Source organism: Entelurus aequoreus, linkage group LG07 (assembly GCF_033978785.1).
Source record: "Entelurus aequoreus isolate RoL-2023_Sb linkage group LG07, RoL_Eaeq_v1.1, whole genome shotgun sequence".
NCBI lineage: Eukaryota > Metazoa > Chordata > Actinopteri > Syngnathiformes > Syngnathidae > Entelurus > Entelurus aequoreus.
The window spans coordinates 10,382,886-10,404,419 of record NC_084737.1 but is presented as its reverse complement, the minus strand read 5'-3'; the positions used below and the strand labels follow the sequence as shown (position 1 = coordinate 10,404,419).

The following is a 21,534-nucleotide window of genomic DNA, read 5'->3' as shown; positions in this document are numbered from 1 at the left end:
TAATAATGTGTTAATTCCACGACTGTATATATCGGTATCGGTTGATATCGGTATTGGTAATTAAGAGTTGGAGAATATCGGATATCGGCAAAAAGCCATTATCGCACATGTAGAGTTCTAAATCTTTTTTAAAGGCACAAAAAACAGGTCGGGTATTGAGAAACTTACATTTATGAATATAAAACTTAGCCAATAGTATAATGACGTTGCAAAGGTAAAATTCCTTTTCAAATTTTTTTCCATAAAGTGTAAATCCAAATAGCACCTCTTAATTTGTCATGAATATTGTCCAGGATGAAGCGACAGATGCCCTGCAATAGTGATCGAGTGCTTTCACAAGCAATTCACCTTTGGTGAAACGTAGTTCATATTATAATGACAATAACCACAATTAACATGTTATAATTTTAAAATAATAAATAACGATTTTAATCTATAAGAATAACAACAAAATGGTAAACTGATGTTTTGGAAGATTGATTTTATTTAAAAAATATACATGATTGCTTTGCTAAAGAAAAGTCAACCGTTAATATTACATACATCAGGAATCACAAGAGATCTGGCTTTGACTTTGCATGTTCTCCTTTTGCCTCTGTGGATTTTCTTCTACCTGCCCAAAAATTGGTTTACGTTAACTGAGTAGCATAAACTATCCATGGGTGTGAATGCTGGTTTGTAAATACAGTATGTGTGCTGTGACTGGCTTGTGACCAGTCCAGTGTCTGCTGGGATAGGCTCCAGCTCAGCTTGACCCTAACGACAAGCGCTCTAAAAAACGTACAGTATAGTACAAACCATGATAATGTACCTACAACGATGAACATATAATCTATTTAGTGCCAACATGATAGCAACACGGTATTGCAGAGTCAGCAGTATGCATGATACTACATACGGTATACCACATGAGGGATTATGTGGTGGCGAAGAGCGTGAGCAGTCCTTTCACGAACGACACAATCTCGTTCCCTCCTAGCTTGGACTCGCCGTAGACGCGATCTACGAAGGAGATGGGAACCTAAAAAGAAGAATGTAATTTTCAAAAAAAAAAAGGCAAAATAAGTTTTTCATAGAGAATAATTCATTTTTAGGGGATGATATTAGGCTACCGTATTTTCTGGACCATAGGGCGCACCGCCGATGAGCGGGTCTAGAAACTCTCTAATAACTAAAGTTCCATGGGTGAATTATGTAAACCCACTACAATGCTAGTTTTTAGTGCTTCCATAGGGAGATACAAGTTAGAACTTTACGCTACTTTATATTAGAAATGGCAACAGCAGAGGGTGAATGCCCCATAACAAGAAGATAGTAAAAAAGAAGAAGCTTATCAACTACGGCATCGGCACGGACTAGAGTGGCGGACGCGCGCAAATTTTCAGGACTTATGCAGATCTCAAATACACATCAGCAGGTAAGAAAAGCTGGTTTTGCATAATATTGTGAAACAAACGGCAGATAATACGTCTGCTAATGGGGGCCATGTTACGGTCCTTATGGTGGTGCCTGCTCGCGGAAAACAAACATCCTAATCTACGATTTGACTCCCTCGAATGGCCTTGACGCTGTGAACAACAGGAGCAGGCTGTTCTGAAAACACCCCAGAGGACTCCTCAATGATGGACGCTTTTGACCTCCCTCCCTCCTCAACGACACCTGGAGTCGAACTTTTGCTTGCATGCAGATCGGCCTCAGTCTATGAACATTACATCATCACACCCAAGACAATGGGCACATACACACACACCCCCCCTCCCCCACCCAACGCCTTCACCACTGATTGTTTCCCCTCGGGGTGATGGACGGCTGGCAGCGCTTCATAGCAGCAGTCGACCTCCAGGGCCCCAACTCCCCGCCCCTCTGTTGCGGGTTGTCGTGATTAAATGTAACGTGTTTATGTGTGCATTGCATGGAGGGTTTTTTTACCACTCCAGACTAGGCCCCCTTAGGAGCCCAGTCTAGATTGTATTTTTTTACTCATCTTCTTCCCCAGCGTTTTACCTTTTTCTTATCTTTTACGGGGCGCCTTTGGTGACCCATCAGCGTTCCTGTTCTGTAACCCTGTACACTGTTTGTTTGTCTAATCTTGAACGGGTTTGTGCTGAAAACATAGTTTCGTTGTACTTGTGCAATGACAATAAAGTCCTATCCTATCCTATTATACGCACACCATAGTAATACTTGTATCTCTGACTACGGTAGCCATAATGGGTCGACGATCCATCAAGCGATGCGGCTTCAGTTGTACTAAAACATTTGGACATATTTTTGAGTGCCGTGTGTAATGTTCTTTATTTTCAATGGAACATTTAAAGTTTTGGTGTTGTTTACTGGCGTCATATTGCAGTCTACACTTATCTCTTATGTGTGACAGCCATCTACTGGTCACACTTATCATTACACCATGTACCAAATAAAATTGCTTCGAGGTCGGTAAGCACAACCAGAACTATTGTGTACATTTGGCGTCATTATAAGGCGCATTGTCGATTTTTGAGAAAATGAAAGGATTTTAAGTGCGCCTGATAGTCCGAAAAAAACGGTAATCAAAGTTAAAATCCAGGATTTCATTCAGTACTTGTCAAATAGTGTGGAGCGTCACTGGAGAGCGCGATGCCAGTACTGCAGTATCATGCTTCAAAAAGCTGTGCACTCTAAAATAGCCAATAATTATGACTTCTTCATTTTCATTAAAGAACAAAAATCAGCACAAACTGTTTTGTTTTGTAGGTTAAAGTGTTTTCTATATTGTGTTCTAAGGTTGCTGATCCATTTGAATATTATTATAATTACATTTTCCAGTATCAAATGGTTCAAATCTGTCCAAAAAATGCTCGTAGTTTAAATAAGGATTTTTTTTTTTAAATTTCAGGCAAATTGATGGACTTTAAATATTTTCTATTACAGACTAAAAACCAATGTTTACAAAGTAATAAATATATAATAATATAAGATAAGATAATATAAAGTAAATATTATTTGTTGTATGTTTATCCATACTACTTTCCTTTTTCTTTTCTTTAATTTGAATAAGGATACAATGTTATACACATAAGTATTATATAGAAAAATTATACTATTTATAGCTGTGGCTGCGAGTGTGTGTGTGTGTTTTCTTTATACTGTGGGGCGCAACAGGAAATAACAAAAATATGACATTTTATTCAATTACAACTTGATTTATCAAAATAAATATTACATTTTACCTCCAGTTTGTTAACAATATGGCACAAACATATGAAGTTGACATAATGACATGATTATTCTTTTACACTAAAATTTGACGTTTATCCAACATTAAATTCCCATTTTAGACCAAATAAAAAAAAACTTTTTAAAATGTCAAATCCAACACAAGGTTAAGTGGTTCCAACCTTTATAAATATGACATAAAATACTGTTGTTTTTAAAGTTAGATTCATCCTGTGTTTTATATATTTTAAACTTGAACCAAAAATAGGTTTCTTTTTCATGAGCTGCATTTCTTCACTAAAATATGACGTTTATCCAACATTAAATTCCCATTTTAGACCAAATAAAAAACCTTTTTAAAATTTCAAACCCAACACAAGGTTAAGTGGTTCCAACCTTTATAAATATGACATAAAATACTGTTGTTTTTAAAGTTAGATTCATCCTATGTTTTATATATTTTAAACTTGAACCAAAAATAGGTTTCTTTGTCATGAGCTGCATTTCTTGTTAATACTTTTTCAAAATTACATACATAGAAAATAGAACTGTAAGTATTACTACTTCTAGATACGTATTAAGGCTGTTTACATGGCAACCAATGTCTTCTATGAAGCCACACAATCAAATAAACGTATCATGCAGAAGTATCAACAAAATTGGCTGCTTTGGATGCTTACAGTGTGTGTGTGTGTGTGCGTCACCTCTCCAATGGTGTAGTTGAGCTGTCTGGCTCGGACAATCATCTCCATTTGAAAGACGTAACCTTTGGACACGCAGCGTTCAACCAGACTCTCCAGGACGTCCTTCTTGTACAGTCTGACAGACGTGCAAAACAACAACACAAGATATGCTCAAATACTGCAATAATGCCAAAAATGACAATAAATCCCAAATCATATGGCACAGGTGTCAAACTTAAGGCCCGGGGGCCAAATCTGGCCTGACACAGCATTTTATGTGGCCCGCGAAAGACTGGAAATAATATGCGTTTCTTTTCTCAATGCATTTGCTCTTTCCAATTTGACAGAAAAAAAGACATGTATTGCATACAATTGCATAACTTTTACACTTTAATATTATCTAGGAATGCAATAAATATAATGACATCATACATTCTAAAAAAAAAAAAACTTAAATATCTGCCTGAAGTTACGATACAAAACAAGGTATTGATCAAATTGTACACTGTTAAAATTGTCAGCTCAGTCGCCAGAATTTTCCTGTAAAAAACAGTGGTATACCACTGTTTGACCATGCCATATTTACAGTTTTTAAGATGCTATAAAACCCCCCATCAATTTAAGGTTAAATTCTGGTAACTAAGCTGCCAGTTTTTTTGTTTTACCGTAAAATCAATTTTTTTTTTAAGGTGCAGGTAAAAAATATATGTAAATGCAGAGGCAATTGTGTACCATATTTTACAGACTATAAGTCTTTTCCAATGCTTTGAACACTGTGGCTTATAATACGGTGTGGCTGATTTATGGATTTTTCTTCGCTAACGGCCATAGTGTTTTGTATTCAACACATAGTTGTCATAATAGACCGACAGAGACACTGAAAAGGTGTTATTGTTTGGGCACAGGTGTCAAACTTAAGGCCCGGGGGCCAAATCTGGCCCAACACACCATTTTATGTGGCCCGCGAAAACCTGGAAATAACGAGTCAATAAAGTATTTTCTCAATGTATTCGTTATTTCCATTTTGACAGAAAAAAAGACATGTACTGCGTGCAATTGGATAACTTTTAAACTTTAATATTATCTAGGAATGCAACTAATATTATGACATCATACATTCTAAAAACAAAAACAACTTAAATATCTGTCTGAAGTTATGATATTAACAAGCTGTTGATCAAATGGTACACTGTAAAAACTGTCAGCTCAGTCCCCAGAATTTTACTGTAAAAAGCGGCCAGATTTACAGTTTTTCTATTTACTGTAATATGCTCTAAACCCCCTGTAAATGTAAGGTTAAATTCTGGTAACTAAGCTGCCAGTTGTTTTTATTTTACCGTAAAATCTACTGTCTTTTTTAAGGTGCAGGTAAAAAATATATGTAAAAGCAGAGGCAATTGTGTACCATATTTTACGGACTAAAAGCCGCTACTTTTTTCCAATGCTTTGAACGCTGCGGCTTATAATACGGTGTGGCTGATTTATGGATTTTTCTTCGCTAACGGCCATAGTGTTTTGTATTCAACACATAGTTGTCATAATACACCGACAGAGACACTGAAAAGGTGTTATTCTTTGGGCACAAGTGTCAAATCTGGCCCAACACACCATTTTATGTGGCCCGCGAAAGCCTGGAAATAACATGAGTCAATAAAGTATTTTCTCGATGTATTCGTTATTTCCATTTTGACAGAAAAAAAGACATGTACTGCATGCAATTGCATAATTTTTAAACTTAAATATTATCTAGGAATGCAACTAATGTTATGACATCATACATTCTAAAAACAAAAAAATATCTGCCTGAAGTTATGATATTAAACAAGCTGTTGATCAAATGGTACACTGTAAAAACTGTCAGCTCAGTCGCCAGAATTTTACTGTAAAAAGCGGCCAAATTTACAGTTTTTCTATTTACTGTAATATGCTCTAAACCCCCTGTAAATGTAACGTTAAATTCTGGTAACTAAGCTGCCAGTTGTTTTTATTTTACCGTAAAATCTACAGTCTTTTTTAAGGTGCAGGTAAAAAAATATATGTAAAAGCAGAGGCAATTGTGTACCATATTTTACGGACTAAAAGCCGCTATTTTTTTCCAATGCTTTGAACGTTGCGGCTTATAATACGGTGTGGCTAATTCATGGATTTTTCTTCGCTAACGGCCATATTGTTTTGTATTCAACACATAGTTTTCATATTACACCGAAAAGGTGTTATTGTTTGCGCTATTTTTTGGACAAGTTCGCTTATTGAGGGTGCCGCAGGTTGAAAATGTACTTCCTGTTTTGTGCCTTGAACCGTAAGTATAACCGTTCACAGCTGTTCTGCTCGTAAGGATTCTTCATTTATCATTCCAAGCAACGTTTGTAAATTTTACAATATATTTAAAACAATTCATACTTAATAAAGCATCCCATGTGTGATGTCTGTAGGAGTCTTTTCATCCCTATTCATACTTGCTAACCTTGGCAAGTATGAATGTCTTACAAAGGCATTGTTTTTGTATTTTTTCAGTTTCGTAAATTCACCAAAGCGTCACCGTGGAGTTATTGAGTCTGTTTAGCTGATTGGAGAGCGAGCTTCCGCAGCGAGTGGGGCCATGATGGTGACTTCTGTTCTGTTTGATTAGCCGTCTTACTGCCGTGTTACGGACACCGTTTGGAAACAATTAAGGTATGTAAACCAACATTTACAAAATCTTTCTTAGTAAATAACTCATCTCACAACATATATATCTGCGGCTTATAGTCTGGTGCGGCTATTATATGGAAAAATATAATTTTCTTCACAAATTTAGTGGGCTTGGCTTATATACCAGGGCGCTTCATAGTCTGGAAAATAGGGTAATCATTTGACAGCCCTACTATTAAGAAAACTACCGTATTTTTCGGACTATAAGTCGCTCCGGAGTATAAGTCGCACCGGCCGAAAATGCATAATAAAGAAGGAAAAAAACATATATAAGTCGCACTGGAGTATAAGTCGCATTTTTGGGGGGAAATTGATTTGATAAAAGCCAACACCAAGAATAGACATTTGAAAGGCAATTTTAAATAAATAAAGAATAGTGAACAACAGGCTGAATAAGTGTACGTTATATGAGGCATAAATAACCAACTGAGAACGTGCCTGGTATGTTAACGTAACATATTATGGTAAGAGTCATTCAAATAACTATAACATATAGAACATGCTAAACGTTTACCAAACAATCTGTCACTCCTAATCGCTAAATCCCATGAAATCTTATACGTCTAGTCTCTTACGTGAATGAGCTAAATAATATTATTTGATATTTTACGGTAATGTGTTAATAATTTCACACATAAGTCGTTCCTGAGTATAAGTCGCACCCCCGGCCAAACTATGAAAAAAACTGCGACTTATAGTCCGAAAAATACGGTTCATTGATAAAAAATATGAGTGGACAAACAGACTTCATTTTAAAGTGACAAAGCAATGCGAGTGCATCCTGAAATGTTTTCCAAGTTTGCCTGCATGAGCTGAACATGATTTTTTTTTAAAGTGTTGAACCTCTTTCCTCCGTTCAATCATGCTCTTCAGTGGAACCATGACAGAACCCGCAGGACTTTTCCACCCACACAAGACTGTGGTCGCGGTCTTTAAAAGGGTGCAGCAGCTTCACAAGGTCTTCAGCAGCTGTCAAGTGTATCAATGATTGTTTTTTCCTGATCCCTCGGCTGTGGCTAACGAGCTGGCATATTTTTTTTTAAAGTGCTCTTCTGTTGTGCCTTAACGACTATGATAAACTGGTGTGATGGCAGCTGTCGCTGCTTCAGCTTGGACATTAACACTGCAGTAGCTGTTGGATACCGATTTGAAAAATAAAGAAAAAAATAAGCAGCCAGTCCAACCTGCCCGAGTAAACGAGTGACGCGGGAAACCCAGCTGTGGGTTGCGAGGGTTAAAGTGTGCGCAAGGCACTTAAGGTGCACTTCCAATCAGTAATAGCTGCTTTTAAAAGCTCAGCTATGTTTGCCACAGTGTGACACTCCAATCGTAAAATCGGTTGAGTCAATACCAAGGGTAGTATCATGATCAGATGTCCGATAATGGCTTTTTTGCCGATATCCGATATTGTCCAACTCTTAATTACAGATACCGATATCAACCGATACATACAGTTGTGGAATTAACATTGTTATGCCTAATTTTGTTGTGATGCCCCGCTGGATGCATTAAACAATGTAACAAGGTTTTCCAAAATAAGAGAACAACTTCAACTCAAGTTATGGAAAAAAGTGCCAACCTGGCACTGCCATATTTATTAATTAAGTCACAAAGGGCATTATTTTTTTTAACATGCCTCAAAACAGCAGCTTGGAATTTGGGACATGCTCTCCCTGAGAGAGCATTAGGAGGTTGAGCTGGGCGGGGTTGAGGTGGGGGTGGGGGGGAGTAGCGGGGGGTGTACATTGTAGCGTCCCGGAAGAGTTAGTGCTGCAAGGGGATCTGGGTATTTGTTCTGTTGTGTTTATGTTGTGTTACGGTGCGGATGTTCTCTCGAAATGTGTTTGTCATTCTTGTTTGGTGTGGGTTCACAGTGTGGCGCATATTTGAAACAGTGTTAAAGTTGTTAATAAGGCCACCCTCAGTGTGACCTGTATGGCTGTTGATCAAGTATGCTTTGCATTCACTTGTGAGTGTGTCATAAGCCTTAGAGGCAGTGCCTTTAAGGTTTATTGACGCTCTGTACTTCTCCCTACGTCCGTGTACACAGCGGCGTTTTAAAATGTCATAGATTTTACTTTTTGAAACCGATACCGATCATTTTGAAACCGATAAAGATAATTTGCGATATTACATTTTAAAGCATTTATCGGCCGATAATATCGGACATCCCTAATCATGATTGATATTTTCATTTTAAAAAATCAGTTTTTTGTAGGTTTTGGTAATAGTTACAAATTCAGGGGATAAATCCCAGACACAGGAGGACTCTTAAGGGCAAAAACCAAAATATTTAAAGCAATAATAGATGGTAGTTTTCATTTTTTTAGTTGTTTACTTTCTTTTGCTCATATACCATATTTTGCGGACATAAAAGGCGCACTTAAAATACTTTTTTCCGCTCAAAACTCGACAGTGCGCCTTATAACCCGGTGTTTCTAATGTACGGAATAATTTTGGCTGTGCTTACCGACCTTGAAGCAATTTTATTTGGTACATGGTGTAATGGTAAGTGTGACCAGTAGATGGCAGTCAAACATAAGAGATACGTGTAGACTGCAATATGATGGCAATATGACTTAAGTAAACAACACCAACATTTGATATGTTCCATTGAAAATATAGAACATTACACACGGCATTAAAAAATCTATCAAAATGTTTTAGTACGACTTTGGTAAGCTATGAAGCCGCAACGCTTGATAGATTGTACTGTGCTTCAACATACGAGTGTTATTATGGTGTGTGTATAAGGTAAGACATTATCTGGCATTTTGTTTCGCAATATTATGCAAAAGCAACTTTTCTTACCTTGTGGTACCTGCTGATCTTTATTTGGGATCTGCATAAATCCTTAAAAATTGCACCCATCCGCCTTTGTAGTCGATAAGCTTCTTCTTTTTCTTTATCTTCTAGTTATGGGACATTCATCCTCCGCTGTTGCCATTTTTAATACAAAGTAGTGTAAAGTTATTTCTTATATCTGTCAGTAAACTTGCCATGAAAGTGCTAAAACATACCGGTATAGTGAGTTTACATTATTCACCTAAGGAACTTTAGTTATTAGAGAGGTTTTTCACGGGACACATTTGCGGGGTTGTTGTTGTTGTTTCCGGATGAGAAGATGCTGCTCATTGTTTATTTAAGTAAAGTCTGAATGTCATTAAAACAGTTAGCTCCATCTTTTGACACTTCTTCCACTCCCGTCCTTGCACGCTACACCGCTACAACAAAGAAGACGGGGAAAAGACGCTGCCGAAGGTGAGCCACGTAAATAAGACCGACCACATAACGGCGCATCCGGAAGCGACTGTCAGAAAGCGACTTGAAGATGATCTGTAAAACATCATCTATGCAACTTTTTGACCAAAGAACCACCATTACATGTTATGTAGACCACAAGGAAGTCTTTTACATTTAGAAAAAAAAAAAATAATATGACTCCTTTAATGCGCCCTATAATCCGGTGCGCTTTATATATGAAAAAAGATCGAAAATAGGTCATTCATCGGCAGTGCGTCTTATAATCCGGTGCGCCCTATGGTCCGGAAAATACGGTAATGATATGTAGTAAAATATTGGTTTCGCCAATACAGCCCCTGTAACTACGTCGTATTGGATCGGTACACAAATTAGTAGCATGGTCCACTACTAGTACACAAAACTGTAACTGACGCAATAGTAAGGGTGTAACGGTACACAAAAATTTCGGTTCGGTACGTACCTCGGTTTAGAGGTCACGGTTCGGTTCATTTAAGGTACAGTAAGAAAACAACAAAATATACATTTTCTGGTTATTTATTTACCAAAATTTGTAAACAATGGCTTTATCCTTTTAACATAACAATAACATACATATACACACAGGGTCCATTGCCAGGGTTAATGCAATCAACATATATAAAATAAAAACTAAATAAGATAAGGCTCAGAATTGGTTTCTTAACAGAACCTTTCTACATATAAAATGCAACATTTCCACATATATAGTGCAACATTAAACTGCTTCATGTTGTTACTCAGATGAAATAAAATGACAAAACTTTTCTTCTACATACAAAAAGTGCAACATTAAACAGTTTCAAGTCAACTCAGCCTCAGATTAACTTTTCTTCCCCCCCCCCCCCCCCAGCCTTTAACCTTGGTGACTTTCACTCAATTTTCATGTTTTTTGCCAGAAAAATCAGTTTATCCACATTGTCTGCAGAAAGAGCAGGCCTGCTTGCAGTTACAATGTCTCCAGCTGTGGAAAATACCCTTTGGCTGAGCACGGAGGTAGCAGGTATGGCGAGGTAGTGCCTGGCTAACTTGGCAATAAGAGGATATATGGGCTCATTGTTCTTCCACCATAGAAGTGGATCAAAATCTAGTTTTTAATGCAATATGGTCTTAAATCTGCTGCTAAAAAACACCAATGGCATTTGTTATTGATTTAGCCCTGTCTGACTCGCCGAGGAGAAGCTGCTTGAATGCGGTGGGAGCTGTGTTTGTTCGTCTTTCTCTTCGTTGAAGCGATGTTATCCATTGTTGTATCGCACCACGAAGCCCAAATGTTCCCAAACAGGAGATCTTAACGAGGCAGGTGGGTCTTCCAGCTCTGGCTTTTGCATGTTGTAGTAGCCTGGTCGTTGCTAGCATGCCGTGATTTGCGCCTCAGTGTGCATTGTTTACACAACGTGCGGTGCGCTACTTAATATGTCCGTGTGGAAACTCGTTCGGTACACCTCCGAACCGAACCGAACCCCCCGTACCGAAACGGCTCAATACAAATACACGTACCGTTACACCCTTACGCAATAGGTTTATGTACTACTGTGCACCATGAAATGACGCGGCATCTGTAAAGCTGGAGTTTAACGTAAATAAGTAAACCTGCATATTGCGGCGAATACAACTGACCTGAAGCTGCCCGTGAGGTCCGAAGCGCCCGGCCTCAGCATCACTTGAGTCAGGAAGTTGGCACCTCGGCTGGGAGAAAAATCAAAATGACAGCTCAGGAACCGTCTATATTTTGGTCATACCGTTTGTTCATGCTACCTGATGAGCTTCCTACGCAGGTCCCAACCGTAGACACCGCCGTTGCCTCGGTAACGAGTGCCAGACACTAAATCGTAATCGCCTTCTTTCTGCTTCCTGGACATAAAAACATTAGGAGTAACACAATAAAGGTGTAACAAGAGTAGGGGTGTAACGGTACGTGTATTTGTATTTAACCGTTTCGGTACGGGGTTTCAGTTCGGTTCGGAGGTGTACCGAACGAGTTTCCACACGAACATATTAAGTAGCCGCCTAAGCTAAAGTCTTAACAAGCTGCTCCGCTTCGTTCTGCCTGTCTCTGTCTGTACTCTGCAGCACGCAGCATTGTCCCACCCACACAACCATCTGATTGGTTACACACTCAGCGGTAACAGCCAATCAGCAGTGCGTATTCAGAGCGCATGTAGTCATTGCTCCAGCGTCATGATGAGCAGGTAGGTGTTTAGCAGGTGAGCATCAGGCAGCAGACTCTCCCCAAATGATAATAAACACCCTCCAGTCAACTACTAGTAACAAACGGCAGCTTCAGCTCGCTCGCAGTCCTGGCTTGAGGTGAAGGCTAATTAGCTTTTAGCGTAACGTTAGCTCATTTTGCGGTGTGTGTGTGTGTTACGGACAGCAAAGCCCGGTCTGTCTGTTATTTCCCTTTACCTTTTTCTGTGTTGATTGAACTGTGTTGAAGCAGCAAAAAAGGACATTATGTTTAATGAAGAGTTTCTGTCTCTGATAGTTGATATAATAATGTAACTGCATCATAAAGCCTGAATGAACTCCATGGTGTTCAGGGATGAATAGTCTCTCCTATTGCTATTGTACTATTTTTTTCAGCTATAGTTACATTAATCATTAGTAATGCAGAAGCCTAGTTTTGAATTGCAGGGTCCCTGCTATCACATGTTGATAAAAATATAACATTTGCATAATAAAAATCAACTACAGGCTTCTCAAATGCTGTAATAAATTAAGCATGATGAGTTGACTTGAAACTGTTTAATGTTGCACTTTTTATATGTAGAAGAAAAGTTTTGTCATTTTATTTAATCTGAGCAACAACTTGAGGCATTTTAATGTTGATTAACGTAGGCAGAATTATTATAATGTTCCCAATGTTAAAAGGATAAAGCAATTGTTTACAAATTTGGTAAATAAATAACCAAAAAATGTATATTTTGTTGTTTTCTTACTGTACCGAAAATGAACCGAACCGTGACTTCTAAACCGAGTTACGTACCGAACCGAAATTTTTGTGTACTGTTACACCCCTAAATAAGAGTGGATACAATACTAGAAGATGCTAACTTCTAGCATGTTGCATTTAGTTGCTGACATAATGATATACATTTTATATTTCTACAGGTCCATCCTAAATAATAAGTGACAAAGAAATGAAGGACTTACTCGATAAACTCTGGAATGAATTTGGGCTGACAAGAAAAACATTTCAATGTAATGAAAACTCTTTGGATTATATTGCAAGACAAATGAAAATGTTTTCCTCGTTTGTAGATACTCACATGATGGGAGAGATCAGCATCCATGATGATGACGAAGTTTCCAGTGGCGTGCTTCATACCATGGATGTAAGCAGTCCCTTAATATTATTATGTAAAAAAAAAAAAAAAGAAAAAAAAAAAGTGTCCATTAATATTTCACACTGATACACGTTAAGTGTTTATTATGTTGACACTTTTGAACTCACCCAGGCCTAATTTCGACGGTCTTGGTCGTAGAAGCTTGAACATGAAATAAGAACGTGTATGTTAAATACAACAAACACATTAAATAATTAAGACAAAATGAGAAACGTACAATTTTGTCCTCTCCATAAATTGTTTTCAGTTGTTTCGCCACCTCCAATGTCCCGTCTGGGCTTCCGTCATCGATGATGATAATCTCGTATTTGTAACCACTAGTAATTCAAGACAAAACGATTAGTTAGTTAAATTGGCATGCTAAAACGTTATTTTGATATTATACCAAATACGTACAATAAGATAAATGTTATATGTCTTTTCTAACTAGCACTCAATGAGGGCGGACGCTCCCCTTTCCTCTCCCTTATCTCTCCTGCTTGCTTCTTTGTCGTGTCTTGACTTTCTTGTTGCCTCTTTTTGCACTGCTCTTCACATTTAAACATTGGACCTAATTAACTGGCCTCAACGAAATTGACAAGATCTTGAGTTTGGGGGAACCTGCTTGTCTTGACGGAGCAGTTGTAGACTCTTGGGAGGAAAAGGAGTGCCGCGTGACCGGCGACCCTTCAGTCGAGATATCACCTATTAGGAATTATGACAACAGAACATCTGCTGATTGGAGTAAGTGTTGCTCTGGTTGGTCCACAAATTGGAAGTTGCTGGCAGTCTTCAAAGTACCCCAAAACTGCCACAAATAATCGGAGGATGCGGGAAGAACTGTGGACACTTTGCGATTTGGATAACTCGCCTCGCAGGATGAATTTGAGGACCAGTCAAAGACAATTCAGAGTGAAAAGCAAATTTTATTTCCACATGTATACAAAACATTCTAACTTGGATAGTTTCCCTGGCTTCGAGACTCTCCCGAAGGACAGTGCGGCGAAGACATGACAAACTCCCCTCTTGTCTCTCATGGACACACACACCTGTTGTTGTTGACTTTGGACTGACTAGCGGTTGCACGACATCAAGGCCGCGGAACAGAGACACGTGGCAGGCTTACACACACACACATGCATCCACGAAAAATATACGCCACACGCACAAACCCCACCCCTATCTTTTTTATTTATTTAGACTTTATTTAACCAGGTAAAATCCCTTTGAGATCAAAGATCTCTTTTCCAAGGGAGACCTGGCCAAGAACGCAGCAGCAAGGTTACATTAAAAACAGTAAACAACACATAAAACATCAAATTTACAACATTAAAACTTGCTCACATAACACATGTGCATACAGACAAGCAGTGTTGGGTTAGTTACTGAAAACCAGTAACTAGTTAGTTACTTTATTTCAAAAGTAACTCAGTTACTAACTCGGTTACTTACACCAAAAAGTAATGCATTACTGTAAAAAGTAACTATTTAGTTACTTCTTTTTTTTTTAAAGCTCCCATTAATGCCCTTTTAGCCTTCATTTCAGTACTGTTATTGCACTGGAGAATAATACAATCTGTTGATCAACTTGACATGCATTTGCATCACTGAACTCTGCTAAGCCATGTGGTCTACATACAACACACAAAGACAAAGATATGTTTCAAAGGGCCAATTTATTTCAGGCCAAAACAAATTGACAAAGCTATTTTAAATAGCTGCAACATAACATACATAAGTAACAAACATAGCTGTAAACCAAGGAAATACTTTAACTTTAACTTTACATACACAAAGCCTAACTAGGCGTTTTTCTCTCTCAAGGAATTCTGAAATAAAATCATGTCTAAAGCCCAGAACACTCTACGCATTTCCCCAGTTTTAGTTTAGAGATAAGGAAAGATTGGCCTGGCCCACTAGGATCCCTCTTTATGTTTGTGAACTTTATAGTCTATACATTTAGAGTGATATGATAATCAAACACTCTAGAAGTCTAGAATGAAAGAGTATATAAGAGAATTGACAGAGTGTGTACCTTCAGTGCTGAATGATGAGCAGAGGCAGAGTTTGGAGTGTCTTCTGTAGCTCACTTTCCATGTTTATGTGCTCACTGTCCACTGTGTCCAGGAGCTTGGAAAATGTTTTCGTGCCATTTGCTATTTTTATGGGCTTGCCTCTTTGTGATGTTAAATTCCTGTTATAAGCTGTTATACAGTATATGCCTTGAGCTCTTATTTTGAAGGCGCTAAGAGCGGAAGTGGTGACACGTAGTGGAGCGGAGGTTTTGAAAAGAAAGGAAATAAAGTGGTCCTCGTGTAAAACTGGAGCCTCCGTGTTTGTTATTTTGTAGTTTTATACAGTATAGGCGACATATATAAACCCTCGGTTACAGTAGTGATATCTCCATGTTAAGAAACTGTACTGCAGCTCCGCCATGATCAGACACGCCACCCCCCCCCCCCCCCCTCTCTCCCCACACCCAGACACACACAGAGCGCGCCTCTTCCTTGTGACACAAGAGATTCAGAATAAAACACACTCAGATCTTCTGTTTCTAGCCGATACTACATAAAAAATAACGTAAAATAACGCAGTAACGCATCATGTAGTAACGGTAACTTGAGTTACTGAATATGAAAAATAACGCGTTAGATTACTAGTTACCGCCGAAACTAACGGCGTTACAGTACTTACTTTGTAACGCGTTAGTCCCTGTAACAAGGGTTTGAAGTTGAAGATTCGATTGTAGGTTATTCCAAGCCTTGGGTGCTGAAAACCTAAATACTTTCTTGCCCAGTTCAGTTCTTACTTTGGGGACGACGAATTGCAGAACATTTTTTGAACGAAGATTGTGACTTCCTTGTTTCTTTGTTAAAAGACAAGATGGATAAGATGGAGTGATACCCAGAATGGTTTTGTACAAACCCTGTTTCCATATGAGCTGGGAAATTGTGTTAGATGTAAATATAAACGGAATACAATGATTTGCAAATCCTTTTCAACCCATATTCAATTGAATGCACTACAAAGACAAGCTATTTGATGTTCAAACTCATAAACTTTTTTTTTTTTTTTGCAAATAATAATTAACTTAGAATTTCATGACTGCAACACGTGCCAAAGTAGTTTGGGAACTGAGGAGACACATTTTTTAAGCTTCTCAGGTGGAATTCTCTCCCATTCTTGCTTGATGTACAGCTTAAGTTGTTCAACAGTCCGGGGGTCTCCGTTGTGGTATTTTAGGCTTCATAATGCGCCACACATTTTCAATGGGAGACAGGTCTGGACTACAGGCAGGCCAGTCTAGTACCCGCACTCTTTTACTATGAAGCCACGTTGATGTAACACATGGTTTGGCATTGTCTTGCTGAAATAAGCAGGGGCGTCCATGGTAACGTTGCTTGGATGGCAACATATGTTGCTCCAAAACCTGTATGTACCTTTCAACATTAATGGCGCCTTCACACATGTGTAAGTTACCCATGTCTTGGGCACTAATAATCCCCCATACCATCACAGATGCTGGCTTTTCAACTTTGCGCCTATAACAATCCGGATGGTTCTTTTCCTCTTTGGTCCGGAGGACACGACGTCCACAGTTTCCAAAAACAATTTGAAATGTGGACTCGTCAGACCACAGAACACTTTTCCACTTTGTATCAGTCCATCTTAGATGAGCTCAGGCCCAGCAAAGCCGACGGCGTTTCTGGGTGTTGTTGATAAACGGTTTTCGCCTTGCATAGGAGAGTTTTAACTTGCACTTACAGATGTAGCGACCAACTGTAGTTACTGACAGTGGGTTTCTGAAGTGTTCCTGAGCCCACGTGGTGATATCCTTTACACACTGATGTCACTTGTTGATGCAGTACAGCCTGAGGGATCAAAGGTCACGGGCTTAGCTGCTTACGTGCAGTGATTTCTCCAGATTCTCTGAACCCTTTGATGATATTACGGAGCGTAGATGGTGAAATCCCTAAATTCCTTGCAATAGCTGGTTGAGAAAGGTTTTTCTTCAACTGTTCAACAATTTGCTCACGCATTTGTTGACAAAGTGGTGACCCTCGCCCCATCCTTGTTTGTGAATGACTGAGCATTTCATGGAATCTACTTTTATACCCAATCATGGCACCCACCTGTTCCCAATTTGCCTGTTCACCTGTGGGATGTTCCAAATAAGTGTTTGATGAGCATTCCTCAACTTTATCAGTATTTATTGCCACCTTTCCCAACTTCTTTGTCACGTGTTGCTGGCATCAAATTCTAAAGTTAATGATTATTTGCAAAAATATATTTTTTTATCAGTTTGAACATCAAATATGTTGTCTTTGTAGCACATTCAACTGAATATGGGTTGAAAATGATTTGCAAATCATTGTATTCCGTTTATATTTACATCTAACACAATTTCCCAACTCATATGGAAACGGGGTTTGTATGTTGTAATATGTATATGTGCTTTGCTATGGAGGTTGTTTCCCCACTCCAGACTAGGCCCCCTTAAGAACCCAGTCTAGATTGTATTTTTTTCCTCATCCTTCCCCAGTGTTTACCTTTTTCCCCATCTTTTACGGCGTTCCTGTTCTGTAACCCTTTACAGTGTACACTGTTTGTTTGTCTAATCTTGAACGGGTTTGAGCTAAAAAAAAAAAAGTTTCTTTGTACTTGTGCAATGACAATAAAGGCCTACTTACCTATAAAAAATACAATTCTCATACATGTTCTGAGCTAAATTAAGTGACACCTCATCGCTGCCTGGCTTAAGCTAACAGCGTTAGCCAAACGAGGTGTACTAAACTCACCTTTCATCGAAATATTTCACCAAAAGCCACACGATCAAAGAAATGTTTTCCCTTTCGTTGTAAGTGGGCAACAATACTGAATATTTGTCCCCGTCGCTTCTTTTAGAGTGCGAACTTTTCCTGCTCGCCATGGCGACGCTGCTAGCTACCCTTTAGCTACCAATTTAGTTGGCTAAATCATCGACTATATTACACTTCCGGTGTAATAGTTTCAGAATAATTTACCGTGATTACGCGCAGGATTTTAGTGCCTCACGTTTCTTTTTATCGGATTACTTAGTCAAATTACAAAAAAAAATTTAAAGGCAGGTTTCTATTTAGTTACACTACGCAACGTAGCATAATGATCGAAAATACGAGGATGGTCACTGTTGATTATTCTGAAATATTTTGACGTCAAACCGGAAACAGAACGAATTATTCTGAAGACTTTGACTATTGGTTTTAAACTTTCGAGTGTGCGGCTCCAAAATAGACACCACTAGAAACAACGAGTTTTCAGACACGTTCCGCTATATCTCATTGAACTAGTATTTATGTATGTATATTGCTGTTACTTATGGAGTATATTGTGAATAAATCGAGAACAGGAAGTAAAGAAAAGTTTTAGCAACTGCCATGTAAAGGAAAAGGGGTAGGATTAAATAAACTCTGCTTCTTCCTACTCCTTTTCGAACATGTTGAATAGAGAAACTGGAAATTGTGATGTATCATGTTGTATGCACGCATGTTCGAAATAAACTCAAACTCAAACAGTATTGCGTTTGCGTAATTGAAAAAAAACCCATGTATTTTGATATGTTTGTCAAGGAATTAAATCGACCTGAGTAAATAGAACATGAAATACATTTTATTTGAATTGAAACATACATAAAAAAGGATGAAGATACTTACAAAAGAACATACATGACTGTGTACAGTTAATATAATAATATACATATTGTCATGTACAACGTACTCACAGTCGTTTATACCATGGATTGTAATATAAAAGCTTTACACCATGGATTATGTGTTGTCATTGTTTCTGAGGCAGGTCAGGTTAGAATGCAAACAAAAAGGAGACTCAATACAGTGCATGGCGATATAAACATAAGAAAAGGCTTCAGTGCGAACATGGCTTAAAATATATTTATCCAACAGCACCATCATTTCTTATTTTCCACCTCATTTTTGGGACAACAGACTGGTCCTTCTGCTTTAATTTCGCTTGGGAGCGCTGCATCAGTCCAACACAGCAACAACTGCTTCAAGATGCTGTGCTGAGCTGAGGTCCAGTCAATGTAGTCCAGCACCGTCAATGTAAACTCAAGGCTGGTAGCCGTAGTAAGGATCTTTAATGGGGGGAGAGGTAAATATACATACATACAGAGTTAGTTACCACCTGAATGAGGCTTTCAGACACTGCATGATATTTTGCCTTAATTAACTCAAGAAGAACAAATAGGAGGACATTTGTCTCACAAAGGACACAAATGTGGACAAATAAAGATACAATGCGGGTGTCACGCTGTTAGCATCGTTACACTACAAAAGCCGAGTTTGTACACATCTTAATCAAGGTCGTACGGAGGGCCAAATGGGAAAAAAAATAAAATAATAAATACATATTAAAATAATTACTTACATGTGTCATTAATTATTTATAATTTAAATTAAATACATAATTGTGCTATTAAATGTGTCATTAATTTATTGAAAGTCAATTCTGCGTTCAAAGAACTCCGGCTTATAAGTGATTCCCAGAGCCCAAAAAAAGTCTGCGTTTTCTATTCGGGTTCCAGTACTTAGTTAGAGATGCTACCTCAGTAGAAGCATTTAAGTCCCATCTTAAAACTCATTTGTATACTCTAGCCTTTAAATAGACCCCCTTTTTAGACCAGTTGATCTGCCGTTTCTTTTCTTTTCTCCTCTGCCCCCCTCTCCCTTGTGGAGAGGGGGGAGGGGGGGGGCACAGGTCCAGAGTCGGGACCCGGGGTGGACCGCTCGCCTGTGCATCGGTTGGGGACATCTCTGCGCTGCTGACCCGTCTCCGCTCGGGATGGTCTCCTGCTGGCCCCACTATGGACTGGACTCTCACTATTATGTTAGATCCACTATGGACTGGACTCTCATACTATTATGTTAGATCCACTATGGACTGGACTCTCATACTATTATGTTAGATCCACTATGGACTGGACTCTTACACTATTATGTTAGATCCACTACGGACTGGACTCTCATACTATTATGTTAGATCCACTATGGACTGGACTCTCACACTATTATGTTAGATCCACTATGGACTGGACTCTTACACTATTATGTTAGATCCACTATGAACTGGACTCTCACACTATTATGTTAGATCCACTATGGACTGGACTCTCACTATTATCTTAGATCCACTATGGACTGGACTCTCACTATTATGTTAGATCCACTATGGACTGGACTCTTACACTATTATGTTAGATCCACTATGGACGGGACTCTTACACTATTATGTTAGATCCACTATGGACTGGACTCTCATACTATTATGTTAGATCCACTATGGACTGGACTCTCATACTATTATGTTAGATCCACTATGGACTGGACTCTTACACTATTATGTTAGATCCACTACGGACTGGACTCTCATACTATTATGTTAGATCCACTATGGACTGGACTCTCACACTATTATGTTAGATCCACTATGGACTGGACTCTTACACTATTATGTTAGATCCACTATGAACTGGACTCTCACACTATTATGTTAGATCCACTATGGACTGGACTCTCACTATTATCTTAGATCCACTATGGACTGGACTCTCACTATTATGTTAGATCCACTATGGACTGGACTCTCACTATTATGTTAGATCCACTATGGACTGGACTCTTACACTATTATGTTAGATCCACTATGGACTGGACTCTTACACTATTATGTTAGATCCACTATGGACTGGACTCTCACTATTATGTTAGATCCACTATGGACTGGACTCTTACACTATTATGTTAGATCCACTATGGACTGGACTCTCACTATTATGTTAGATCCACTATGGACTGGACTCTCACTATTATGTTAGATCCACTATGGACTGGACTCTTACACTATTATGTTAGATCCACTATGGACTGGACTCTCACTATTATGTTAGATCCACTATGGACTGGACTCTCACTATTATGTTAGATCCACTATGGACTGGACTCTCACTATTATGTTAGATCCACTATGGACTGGACTCTTACACTATTAAGTTAGATCCACTATGGACTGAACTCTCACTATTATGTTAGATCCACTATGGACTGGACTCTCACTATTATGTTGGATCCACTATGGACTGGACTCTCACTATTATGTTAGATCCACTATGGACTGGACTCTCACTATTATGTTAGCTCCACTATGGACTGGACTCTCACTATTATGTTAGATCCACTATGGACTGGACTCTTACACTATTATGTTAGATCCACTATGGACTGGACTCTCACTATTATGTTAGATCCACTATGGACTGGACTCTTACACTATTATGTTAGATCCACTATGGACTGGACTCT

At 38.6% G+C, this 21,534-nt stretch overlaps 2 protein-coding genes across 2 annotated transcripts in view; both read right to left on the bottom strand.

The window, feature by feature from the left end:
* Positions 1-513: 513 nt before the first annotated feature.
* On the bottom strand, positions 514-18,169 carry LOC133652950 (dolichol-phosphate mannosyltransferase subunit 1-like). Its single transcript, XM_062051908.1, has 9 exons — positions 17,977-18,169; positions 13,416-13,515; positions 13,306-13,339; positions 13,121-13,197; positions 13,005-13,030; positions 11,607-11,702; positions 11,469-11,537; positions 3,900-4,014; positions 514-1,021 (listed from the first exon to the last, which is right to left on the bottom strand). Exons 1-9 carry the CDS (start codon positions 18,105-18,107, stop codon positions 917-919), a joined length of 753 nt encoding a protein of 250 aa, XP_061907892.1. The 5' UTR covers positions 18,108-18,169; the 3' UTR covers positions 514-916.
* A 648-nt stretch (positions 18,170-18,817) lies between these two features.
* LOC133653362 (collagen alpha-1(XX) chain-like) overlaps positions 18,818-21,534 on the bottom strand; it is a 95,977-nt gene continuing 93,260 nt past the window's right edge. The window contains exon 42 of the mRNA XM_062052548.1: positions 18,818-19,310. Coding sequence (XP_061908532.1) covers positions 19,285-19,310 — 26 coding nt within the window. The 3' untranslated portion in view covers positions 18,818-19,284. The remainder of the gene's footprint in view (positions 19,311-21,534) is intronic.

Bases quoted from the DNA above. Each gene is read 5' to 3' on its own strand.
- LOC133652950 (XM_062051908.1), bottom strand. From the start codon at position 18,107: ATGGCGAGCAGGAAAAGTTCGCACTCTAAAAGAAGCGACGGGGACAAA. The intron at 11,538-11,606 runs GTAGCATGAACA...TTTTTCTCCCAG, and splicing joins CTGCGTAGGAAGCTCATCAG to CCGAGGTGCCAACTTCCTGA. The intron at 1,022-3,899 runs GTGACGCACACA...TCTTCTTTTTAG, and splicing joins TCAACTACACCATTGGAGAG to GTTCCCATCTCCTTCGTAGA.